This window comes from Branchiostoma lanceolatum, chromosome 5 (genome assembly GCF_035083965.1).
Source record: "Branchiostoma lanceolatum isolate klBraLanc5 chromosome 5, klBraLanc5.hap2, whole genome shotgun sequence".
NCBI lineage: Eukaryota > Metazoa > Chordata > Leptocardii > Amphioxiformes > Branchiostomatidae > Branchiostoma > Branchiostoma lanceolatum.
In genome coordinates this window covers 15,617,955-15,630,747 of record NC_089726.1, presented here as the reverse complement: position 1 = coordinate 15,630,747, position 12,793 = coordinate 15,617,955, and the positions used below count along the sequence as shown (strand labels likewise).

The 12,793-nt window shown below is 37.8% G+C and overlaps 1 protein-coding gene across 3 annotated transcripts; it reads left to right on the top strand.

The window, feature by feature from the left end:
• The first annotated feature begins 25 nt into the window (after positions 1–25).
• On the top strand, positions 26–12,072 carry LOC136435423 (twinfilin-1-like). Of its 3 annotated transcripts, XM_066428901.1 has the most exons (12): positions 26–234; positions 1,625–1,717; positions 3,438–3,490; positions 4,106–4,234; positions 5,263–5,358; positions 5,614–5,718; positions 6,186–6,236; positions 6,759–6,848; positions 7,403–7,531; positions 8,115–8,265; positions 9,223–9,344; positions 9,940–12,072. In XM_066428901.1, the coding sequence occupies exons 1-12, from the start codon at positions 210–212 to the stop codon at positions 10,099–10,101; spliced, it is 1,206 nt and encodes a 401-aa protein (XP_066284998.1). In that variant the 5' UTR covers positions 26–209; the 3' UTR covers positions 10,102–12,072. The 3 variants fall into 3 exon arrangements, with proteins under 3 accessions (XP_066284998.1, XP_066284999.1, XP_066285000.1); XM_066428902.1 differs by lacking the exon at positions 6,186–6,236; XM_066428903.1 differs by lacking the exons at positions 6,186–6,236; positions 6,759–6,848 and having other exon boundaries at positions 27–234.
• Positions 12,073–12,793: the final 721 nt, after the last annotated feature.

Here is a 12,793-nt window from a genome sequence, read left to right as displayed (position 1 = left end):
ATGATAACCTTTGACCTCCAGCCAATCCCATATCTCTCACATGACCAAGAGGAAGTGTCACACAGACATTCGTGTACAGAAATCACTCTCTCGCCGGGCTAAATATATCCTAAAAGACCGGCCTCTGGCAACGGATCTAGTCCCCAACAGGCCAGCTCCTTGACGTAGTTGAACACGCACAGATAAGAGGGAGAGAAAGCGGTCGGAAAATGTCGCATCAGACGGGAATATTGGGTGAGTTCTCTTGTTAAAATTTTAGCAGTGTTGTCTTCCGGAGATTTTTGTCGGCGATTTTGTGGGAGGGGCGGACCGTAAGGTGGGTTGGTAGTGGGCCTTTTGTGTATCCCCTTCTAGTATATTTCTGTATGTCTATGAGTTCTGTTTTAAATCGCATCAACGGAAGGACAAAGAACTAGCTCTTGATACATAAGAAGGGGTTTCTTTCACAAACTTTCGATCTTTCGTATAATAATTATTTTTGATCACAATTTTCAATGCTGTAACGTTACTTGAAGTAGGTTGAAAGGCCACTCAAAAAATGATGTAACTTAAGTCGATATAGCTGTGTGAATAAGTGTGAAGGACAAATGTTTGTTAGTATGAATCATCCTAGCTTTTCAATTTCAGTGCCAAGGGTGACATGACAACAGAATGACTAGATAACATTTAAATTGCAAAAACATCCCATCACTTAATCATAGACTAAGAAAGAGAAGTTGTTTGTGTTGGGGAGTCCATTTCGTGACCCTGCGTAACTTGTTGTATCATGTTCCTCGGCTTTGACTTAATCGGTCCAGACGTATATATGACTCTATGGCAACCCTAAGCCCTTTCATGGCCTTCTTGCGCAACTGGAATATATTGGGAAGATGGCGTGCCTAAATATAGTAGCCAGTCTATGTAGTGTAGTACAGTAGCATTATATGGGGGAAAATGTCAGCCCGGATATGCTTGTTAAAACTGTATGGACTTCTAATAGTCCAATGATTATTGTTGTATGCACGGATGAAACATTTTCCATATTACTTAGTAAGTAATTGTCAGTCATTAAAATTTTCTGTGAGTGTGATAATGTTTGCATACGGCTTTGTAAAATTTAAGTGTATGAAGGAACAGATTTTAAACTGGTGTGTATGTATGCGATTCAGAAAGCAAAGTTAGACTGCTGGGTATTGAATGTCTGACTGTACTGTAGTTTGCCTTCTGCCAATGCTGGTACCAACAAGGGAAACTGAATTGTATCAACTACCTACAAAAAACAAAGGCATCAATATTTATGTGTTACTTAGTGTTATTGCACGGCTGCCCCTCATTTATGAATTCTAGGCAAAGTGTGGAAAAATGAATTGCGAATTAGATCAGGAGCCTTTATAGCTTGATAAATTATTACTAAAGCAACATTAAAATGTGAAATAATCAGTAGCAATGTTGAACTTCAAGTTACAATTGTATATAGGTCACCTGAATATTTGCATGAGATTAATTGATGCTGATCTGAGACCCTGAGAGCTTGATAGGAACCTTCAGGTGCAATTAAAATCAATTAGTAAAAATTATATTAGTATGATAGGATGATCCTTTTGTTCATTTTGAAATGATAACACTTTCACTTTTCCACTTTTAGCTACTGATGAGCTGCGGGACTTCTTTGCGGCCAGCAAGGAAGGTGGCGCAAATGAGGGGAGGTACAGGGCGATCAAGGTGTCCATAGAGAATGGTGAGTGTAGTTTGAAGTCTTGGTGGCACAAATTTTAAATCTCTCCATTCAGAGCTCTAACAGTCCTTTTTCCTGCAGAATCCGTGGTCATGAACCTCTAACATGGGAGGTGACACAAATGTGTTGGAAAGTGGTAGTGAATGTGAATTATATCAAGATATCATATATCTAGAATAATACAAATTTCAGCGCTTAAAATTTACATAGAGGAGCTTTAAACAGATACACGAAGGAGGCCGTTACTATTAATACTAGTATGATCATCACAAGGAAACAGAAGAAAATATATTGAAAAGATCAAGTTCATGTACCATGAATGCAATGTGGCAACTGTTAGCTTAAGCTTGAAGTCGATTTACAACATACATGTATAGTAGCCCTACGTAGGCCTTGCACAGCAATGTATTTGCAGAAGTATTTCTCAAATCACAGGTAAATTTTTGGACCACGTGCAATATTGCAGGTAGCAGAAAAACAGGATTTCAACCCTTCCAGTACTGGTAGATAAATGTCAGTTCTTAAAATGGAAAGTTGTCCTATCTGTTGTCCATATTCTTCTGATATATCTCTGTGGCATACTGAAGATGAACAGGGATGATCCCTTGGGACAACAGTTCATGCTTTGGATTATTGATTTTTGATGAGGCATAACTGATGCCGTGATACGGTCAATTTAGATGTCCACCTGATATATGAGGCTGCTCTTTCCAATCTGATGAATGCTTTATCATGTCGATCCTTCTGGGAAAAATGCATATGAATGGTACAGATAAGGTGACCCAACAAAAACAACCCTCAGAAGTTATATGTTATGTTTATACATGTGTATAATATAAGCACATTCCTATTATTACTAATACTATTAGATTAGATACTGATTTGCATATCTTTTTTTTACAGCCAAATGCATATTAAATCAAATCAAATCTTTTTTTTAGCAGAGTCGATCTTAAGATAAAATGATACTATTGATAGTAAAAGAGTGTGTCATGCAATGTTAATGTAGATGAAAGAATTTATCTATCATTCAAATGCAAGCAATTTTGTGTAATAAAGCAGCTTGACAGTAGGTCACTAAGTAGATTTATGAACTTAGCATAGTACTGGTGTGGTACAGTCATGTTTGTTGAGTCCAATTTTTGTAAACTCTAACTATAGCCTTGTGACCTCACAAGTCAAAGGGCATAAGGTCATGACTCGAGTTATCTATCAAACATAGACAGTGTTCATGAGTTGGTGTTTTGGCGTCCTGATTGTAAGCAAGATACATGTACTAGTACCCCTTTCCTAGAATTTCTTCTACAAAAAAACATAATGAATTATGCAAATCACTTGTATGTGTTTTGAAAACATGGCAATGATATTAGAGGCATAGGCCATTGACAATGTACAGTCAAACCTGTACAAGTGACCAACTCTACATAAGGACCACCTGGCAAGGGGACCACTTTTGATAGTCCCCTAATGTAATATTCCCCATTGACACAAGTATATTGACCACCTGCCCACATGTACATAAACCAGATTTTATTGGTCAACCGAGTGGTCTTCTTGTGTATGTCTGGGGGGCTGTACCCAAAAGAACAACTGCCTCTCTAGATCATAAGATTCAGTGATACATTATGATTTTGTATGTGCACAGTTTGTCTGATATTACGGTATTTCTGTTGTAGCTACCATGATTTGTAATAACAGAGTATTCTTTTCTTCTTGCTTTCAGAGACTCTTGTTCTGTCAGACTCAGGCTTGGCTGATGGGACATTTGAAGAAGATATCCTTTTAAATCTGTTGCGTTTGTTATACTTTTGTTTGAATATATTCCTTTCTATAGCCGACTGCTGTGCATGGATTTACAGAAGGACAATTATTAATATGTTCATACAATAACATGAAAATTAGGTTGCTCTTGCAGTAATGACAATTTTAGAAATACATGTAGCATACTTACACTGTGAATACAAGTTTTCAAACCAATTTCTTCCCTTTTCTATCAAAACAGAATGTTAAAACTACCAACCAGGACCTACCCTACCTGAACTGTAATGTGTTAAGTGTATTTGTTTGTTTGAGCCTTTACTTTACTTTTTCATGAAAAAATCCTGTTGGCCTCTTTTCACACAGATCATGAGGAAAGAGGTAAGGGTCAGACAAAATATACAAAAGACACAGATTACATGTCTTGATTGAAGTCCTAGTAATAAATCTATAGAAATGCAGTCCAAGTAAATCCATGAATATATCCTTGCACATACTAGTACATGGTACACGTGTAACAAAAACACGTAACTAAATGAAAGTTGGCGTATGGTCCATTACTTTAGTCCGTTAATTTGGGTGATTGCAAAGTCTGTAGAGTTCTCTTGTGCGTAGTCCTTAACCTGCCCACATTGGGACACCATCGTCCTGCCCATGTTGGAAGAGAAGCAGCCGTGTTATATCTTCTACAGGCTGGACAGTCGGGAGAGCCATGGGGGCTTCGAGTGGCTCTTCCTCGCATATTCTCCCGACCTCGCACATGTGAGTGAACACTTAGTATTGTTGTGAAGAAAAAAAATTATGATAAGAAAGCATTGTGTGGCCTTGTAATTGTAGTAGTTAACTCAGAATTGATTGAAGGTTCAGCTGGGTTTGAATTCCTAGCAAGCCCCAATATTGTATCCATGGTAAAGGCACTTAACATTCATCAGTCTAGTTTCTTGCAGTTTGTACTTACTGTAAATGCAGAAATGTTTGCTGTGGTTTTATGTTTGTGGTTCGCGGTGAACTCATTACTGCGAGCTTCAAACCACTGTGAAAAGACATTCCATTGTGTGACTAGTGCTACTATTGTTTCAAACACAAACTCAAGATCATCGCGGACACTCAATTTTCTCCCTACCGGGAAATCAAATCCCTGCAAATATTTCTGCATTTACAGTAATATGTACAAAACTGGTGTACACCAACAAAACAGAGCAGTATGAGCATCATGATCTACCAGAAGTGGGTCAATCTATGATATAATTTTACAGCCAAATTATTCATTCATGATGTTACCTATTCTGCAGATCTTTTGTATCTCACTGGGAGTGCACACATTTTTTCTAATCTAACTATATGAATGCAAAATATTGGCCTTTCCTTTGTTTACTTTTTGTGGTAACTTTAAGTAAAATTATAGATGAAGCCAACATTCTGTGGCCCAACTATTACTTAGAAATTCTGGTGCATTGCCATATAACAAAACCTTTTTGAGTAAATCACCTCGGGCACTAAATCTAGTTACATGTACGCTGTACCAAATTTGAAGATAAAGTTGATTACTGAGCGGAAATGGTCTTTGGCAAGATGTCAAACTGCCCCCTGGAGTTTACCAAATCTCTACTTATTGATTTTTGCAATGGGTCGTCAAATGTTGCCAGTCACGTAAGCTTTCAGGACTGCTCATACAGCCCTAGACAATAGTGAAAATTGTTTGACTTCTTTTCTTTGTTGGCAAATAACACCAGAAACATATTGCTTCAAAATGGTATTCTTACCTTTATCTTTTCTTTTTAATACGGTAGGTAAGGGAAAAGATGACATATGCTGCTACAAGGGCTACCCTGAAGAAGGAGTTTGGACAGGGCCAGATCAAGGAGGAAGTGTTTGGAACAACACCTGTAAGTACTAATATTACAACCTTAAATCCATTTAAATTTGCAACACTTAGATGTCGTTTGCAATGCTTAGAATTTAAATGTCAGAACACTGTGAAAGATTTTGTGGAACCTTGGATTTCATGGTTGAAACAGTCAAAGTGATGCAATGGAAATCAGATTACATATGGTACTAATGTGATTATTATTTATTTTGGTTATCTACTCATTATTTATACTTGTTTTATAATATTTTTATTTGTTTATGTTTTTATACAGGAGGACATCTCTCTTGCAGGGTACCACAAACATTTGCAAGCCCAGAATGCACCTGCACCGCTGACCGAAGCAGAGGAAGAGCTTAGGTACATCAAACAACAAGAGGTGTGTGTCAACTGCCCTGATTGGTTGAGTCTGTGTCAGCCACCATGATTGGTTGAGTCTGTGTCAGCCACCATGATTGGTTGAGTCTGTGTCAACTTACTTGATTGGTTGGGTCTCAGCAACAATGTTAGAGGAGTAAAAGTTATCTGTATTATGACATCAGTCCCCAAAGTACCTTTAAGTTTATGCAAATTGCCTCTTAAGATACTCAATGAACCACAACGTTTCAACAGGCTTTTTTTACAAAATGCAGCAGCATATCTAAAGACACTCACTTGGGTTTTACACAAATAAAAGAAACTAAAGCTTGCTGTTTGTCAGACATTTAGACTTTTCAAACATGAACTGGATTTTTCTTGTGTATCTTCCATATCTTACCTCTGAACTCGTATGCTCACATACAACAATGTACCTCTGCTTTTAGTGGTCATAAAACCTCTAAAACTATTTCCTTCTTACTGATTAAGGTAACTACATGTACAAACAACAATAATAGCAGCATTCTCCTCAATGACAAGGTGTGCCTTTCACTTACTGTTGCAAATTTCTAACCTTTCCCTGCTACATGGCTTCATCATTAGAAGCGCATGGTGAGCCCAGTTTATTTTCTATCATGTACACTGTCTCTACCTCTACAGCACTTTATAATTTTTAAAGATGATATTAGATGCCCTGTAGTGTAGCTATAGAATTTCTAGTAGCTTCTTTTCTTCTCAGCTGGTAGATGATAGTAATCTGTAATGTATTAGGAAAAGTGCTTCTCTTTGTATAATAGATTGTTTGCTAATCCTCTGATTCTTAAATCTAACTCTGTCTATGCATTTATATTTCTTGCTGCACGGCTTGGTAGAAATTTCCGGTGAGCCTTTTTGCACCCTTAGTATAGATTACTGTTCTGTCATCATGTGCTTTTCTGTCACTCATTCTGCAACTCATTCATTCTCATTCACTCAACAACTTGGTCTTTTTCTTGGTTGTCACAAGCTGTATCTTCTCTGTCTCTTCTGTATTTGTTTTTCTATGTGTGTGTCTGTGCGTAGATGCAAATGAGTTGCATTCAGGACTCACGGTTTTCGTACTACAACCGCGAGATGCCACCGCCCGTGGCGCCACGCACACGGCGCACTAGGGTGAGTCCATAGTCCTTCCACTAAAGTATGAATGAACCGGACTTGGAGACATCCATGATCATGACCTTTTCCCTGTGGATATCATGTTATTTATGCTTTATTCCCTTACACATTTGACCAATGTTATATAGTGTTATTGTCTTGTACGTGTTTGTATGTTCACAATAATAAGTTATTTCTTTGTTGCTGTGACTTATGATAATTGTTTGCTCAACATGGGTTTAGATTGTTTGGTTGACATTTTGAGCTGAAAGCTTAATACATTCTCAACAGCAATGACCATTGACCTTTCTGATAGATGATCCTAAGAGGGCTCAAAGGCACTTGGAAGCTTGTAGCATTGTCAGTTTATAGTGTTAAATTATGGCTTGTATAGTTGTTTTTTTAAAATTCAGAATTACTACAAGTTAAATGTTTAAATCATTTTTTTAAAACTTGATATGCAAATGTTTCATTTCAGATATTGTTTTACTTGAATATACAAATTTATAATTTACAGTCATGATTTCTGAAAAATTAGCAATTTGCATGTTTTTTTGTTGTTGTGTTGACAGGGGGTGAGCACCCACATCCATGTGGAGACGCGGCAACAGACAGTCCAGGGCGTGGCCTTCCCCATAGCGCAGGCTGCCGTGGCTAAACTGCAACAGCTGAAGGAAGGACAGATCAGCTATGTCAGATTGGTAGGTTGGGCATTATTTGAGGCAATGTCAGTGATAGTCCTAGAACAACCTAGAACACATAAATTGTTTGAAGAGATATGAAGGAAGTGTTTTAGAAATTTTATAGAATGTATAGGGTGGTTAAATCACTGAAAAGAATTCCTTTTTTTTTAATGATTTTTTGGGGAAAAAAGAAGAGATAAAATGTAAAAGAAGCCTCCCAATTTCTTTGTTGTACCTGATTTTGTATACTTTTTTCATTGTTGGAATGATCATGAAGAAGCCCTAAAATTTATAAAATGCACACAAAAAGTGTTCTGGTAATGATACAACAGGTTTGGACATGATTGAATGTTGATAACATCCCTCAGTTTTTTCCAAAAGATACATATCTTTGCCCACCATTAGTCGTACTAAAATAGAAGAACTTTATTTCACAACAATTGTACGTGCCTTGGTACAATGGTAACAACTAATAAACATATACATAGTACAAAATAGAGGTATAGAATAAAACTTAATGTCCTAATATAAGATTGCTTGAAATTTTGCATTTTGTACACTGCAGTTTTGTTGATATAGCACCATTTTCCTTGTTCCCCAGGAACTAGACATGGACAGGGAGACCATAGAGTTATCTGGTGCTGAGGACACCACAGTGCAGTCCCTCCCACAGAGGGTACCCGAGGACCACCCCAGATATCACTTCTTTGTCTTCAAACACACACACGAAGGAGACTACCAAGAATCTGTTGGTAATTACTCTTAATTCATCTAAGTTCACGGTGAAGCAAGGGGGAGGGGCACGAGTAATACCAGAAACATGTTCACTGTGTGATGATCATAGTTGAGAGGTCACTGTGAAGGCAGCAAATATAAGGTCTCATTCATGAGTTTTTCCGCCCCATAGGCTTACATGTTATAAAACGTGTTTTACATGGGCGCGTTCGTAATGAAGCTATAGGAAATGCACCGATGTCATTCATTCTCTGTTGAGCTCATCTACCCTAGATCATTTGAAAAAATTGCCAACTACCAGTTGGCATACAATACCTTTTTATGGCAATTAAAAACGGCACTTAGCTAGACCCCCTAAATAGGCACTTTCCAGCTGAAAGTGATCGACCGAATTACCGCTAATGTCCGGCTGTGGACGTCCGACCTCGCGCGCGGCTGCCGAACTTTACCTGTTAATTTCTTCAGTTACAAACAAGCTTTCATCAGTTTGACGCTTGATATCAGCTGGCCTAGCTAAAAGGGATTTTTACACCGATATAGACACATGTACATGCAGCCGTTCATTTTTTTGGGCAACAGACTCTTTTAGGGTACCCATCCGGAGTAATACATAAATGAGACCATTAACCACAGCAAACGTCTCACAATTTACAGTATAAGTCAACAGTACTTGTGACCTTATCCTGAAAACATCATGATATACATTTGTATAACCTTATATGGTTTGTTCCTAATCAAGAGCATTGTCTTTATCATTGAATTTTATCTACCTTTTAGTGTGACATTTGCTCAAGATGAGCTTTATGAGCTGTTTAGTTAATCATTGAATAAAGAAAGAAATCTTTTCCAGATGATATAGATTTTTGTTGGGAAAGTTGCATGGTGATCAGGTGTTCATGCTTGTTATCTTGGAATTAAGAAGAAGTCGTTGAATTTGGAAGAAAAACAGTTCAATGATTGTCCTTTTTGTGTAGTTTTCATCTACTCCATGCCGGGGTACAAGTGCAGCATTAAGGAGCGTATGTTGTACAGCAGCTGTAAGGCACCGCTGCTGGACCAGACAGAACACAACATCGGCATCACTGTCTCCAAAAAGGTCAGAAAAACAGCATTTGAAGTGTGAACTGCGCATGCACAATGTTAAAGGTGAAGCCCCTAACTTGTAAGCAGTTCTTCCCTGAACCATGCTTGATACATGCCCAAGCATATTTCCTTTAATTCATGTCTCAAGGGCTTTTGATTTTGGCATATTACCCATAATACATCACACTTTTCTTGTGCAGTTCAAACCGTGAATTGACTTAACATATTTCCTCTTAATTTGACCCTCTCACAGCCGAGGGTGCGCTCTTGCATCAAAAATTTAGTTTTCTCAATAGAATTCAGTAGGAAGAGTGTTAACTTTTGACATGATTCTGTGGTGCAACCAGTGACTCAAATTCCCTGGGTGCCATCCTAGTTAGTTTCCCACGGCTCCCTACTCTCAACCATGCCGCAGAAAACTAAGCTAGGATGGCACCCAGGCTTTGAATCGTATAACAATCACAAGTCTGCTTGGTCGCCAGTTTTCTTATATTTATTTATTTTAAAACATAAACAAGCTAAAAAAACTACCTGAATTTTTAACAAAGAGCCAATTAATAGCGACTTGTTGGTTTACTTCACCATGGGATTTTGTTTTCTGTCCGCAGGTTGAAATCGATGATGGTGCTGAGTTGACAGAAGAATTCCTGATGGACGAACTCCACCCGAAGAAGAATGCGTACCGAGAAAAGTTCGCCAGGCCGCAGGGGCCCGCGGGAAAGAGAGGACCGCGGCGGATGATCAGGGGTACAAACACGCCTTCAAGTTAAACTTAAACTTTAGGGAAGGATGTCAATACTGGCAAACTTTTGGAAATCTCACTTCTTCTGTGTAGATAATCAATGGACAGCTATATGGCCATATTGGAGTATGATTTTAGGTTTTACAAAGATTTTGATTTCATCAAAATGCTGGTGTGTGCCTGTAAAAACAACCTGCAATGACATATTAGTCTTTCCAAAGTCGAATTGAATGTCAAGCTTTCACAGTGATCATACAGACCTTTGACATAATTAGCATATTAGGGCTTCAACTTTGTTTTTACTGGTCAAACATTGAGTAGCATACATTTAGGCCCTCTGATTGGCCAGGAATCAGCCAATCACACAGTAATATGATTATATGGCTTGGCCAATCACTTTGCTTACTATCTGTTCTACTGTGAATGTTACATACTAGTACATTGCAGACAGGTGTTTACAGACTTTCTTGAGCCATTTGCAATACAACCCTGGTCAACTTCCGATTTTGTACTGCCAAGAAAAAATGGGAAATTAGAATACAATGTTATTCCTTACAAAATAAGATACGGCCTGCAGTTAGGTAAAATAAGCCTTTAGATAATGAGTGAATGACCATGAAGACACACCACAACTTTTTGCCATCTTTTATTATAACCAAGTGATTGGTTGTTATGATAATCAAATGATTAGCTAGGTATGCAAATGAACCATAACATATGGATGGGCTGACTATACTGTGCAGTTTCTTTCAACATTGCATAATTCAGATAATGGAACTTGACACAAAAAAGTATGAAAAGGGCTGATTAGTCCGTAGTTAGTTACTGCAAAATTGACAACCAAATCCAAGGTACAAAATAATGCAATAATGCACAATCTCTACCATTCTATACTCAGATTGCAACTCCAGTGTGTAAATGAACTTTCAAGAATTACTGGTTAAGTCAAAATATGTGGCTTTTCTAATGGTGGCATTTTCAACAAGTTGTGAAAATGTAATGCTGTGTTTGAAGTGACATGTGGAAGATAGTACGGTAATCAATGTTTTGAAACAATTCAATCAAAAAAGATATGTAATAGTTAGATAATGTACTGTTATGTGATGTTTCTCTACCCTAAAGTAGCCTTTTCTCTTGTATGTATATGTGCATTTATATGTAGTAGTTAATGTCAAGTGTGTAAAAAAGATTACAAAAAAGGCTTTGATATGAAACAAAGAAGGGATTATATTGCAATTTTGAGGTGATTTCATCAGACATTTGTAATTCTTGTTTTTATTATACTACACGAGTGATTGTATCAACATACATGTAAAATATGGTGTATTCCTACATTTTGTATGTTAATGGTGGTGGAATGTCAATTCTTACACATACTCATACTAACTCCTGCTGGCCGGGCTATATTGGTCCCCCCAACAAGGATAAAAATATGATAATAAGGACAAAGATAGATCTCAATACTAACATAGAAAGGGACATGTTTGGGTTTCTGCTTAGTACATGTGTGTGTAATTGTATGCTCATGCTGGTGCTCATTAGCATTAATGAGTTTATACAGGCTATATGGAGGAGCAATTGTGAACAAGGAAGAGGTTTCAGAGAAGAGTTTTGTGGCATGAAGCCTTATAAAAAAATGCCAGTAATATCAAAGTTTAGAGTCAGACGGCCAAAGTATTGGGACATTCCCATGTCTTTAGTAGTGCTCTAAAAGTTCTTGTCATTTGTATGATTCTAAGTGTAAATTTGAAGGACTGTGTGATAGTAAAGGTGATTTTTTGCATGGAAAAATCAGTCTTCACTATGCAGTAAATGTAAACACTGGGAAAAATAAGAATCATTGCAAATTTCTATTAAAGTAAGGGGGGCCTTTTCTACATGAATGTGTTACCTAAAGTGTAAGCTGTGTAGCAATCTTTCTAATTTAGCATAAGACTGAACAATTTTCTTGAAATTTTGCAAGGAAATGCAACTTTCTAATATACATAAAAATTGGAAAGTTGTGTGTTTGTGTTTATTCAATCGATGACACCTAGTTTTAGTCATATCAATGTCACTTTACAGTGTATACATGTATGTAAATGATTTTAACCTTTACGACTGACGTATCATGAGCGTTTCTCATCGATTACATATCATACAAATTGATAATCTTCTCCACCCAAATAACAGAAGTTGTCCAAAGTATAAGCTTAACAAAGAAGGTTATGCTAACGTTTTAAATAAATTATGCAAATGAGGGCCTTATTACCATCATATAATTCAACGATGTTCACATTCACGTAACTTCCAAATGCCATAAGTTTGAAATTGCTGTCATTTACCAGTATGTAATCAATTTAGCGTATTTTCTTCATTTGCATATTTTCTATCTATCAACACTTCGGGGTACAGACGCTATAGCTCGGGGTACAGACGTTACAGCTCGAGGTACAGACGCTACAGCTCGGGGTACAGACGTTACAGCTCGGGGTACAGACGCTACAGCTCGGGCGCGGGGTAAGCTCGGGGTACAGACGCTACAGTTCGGGGTACATACGTTACAGCTCGGGGTACAGACGCTACAGCTCGGGGTACAGACGCTACAGTTCGGGGTACATATGTTACAGTTCGGGGTACAGACGCTACAGTTCGGGGTACAGACGCTACAGCTCGGGGTACAGACGTTACAGTTCGGGGTACAGATGCTACTGTTCGGGGGGAAAATGTTACAGCTCGGG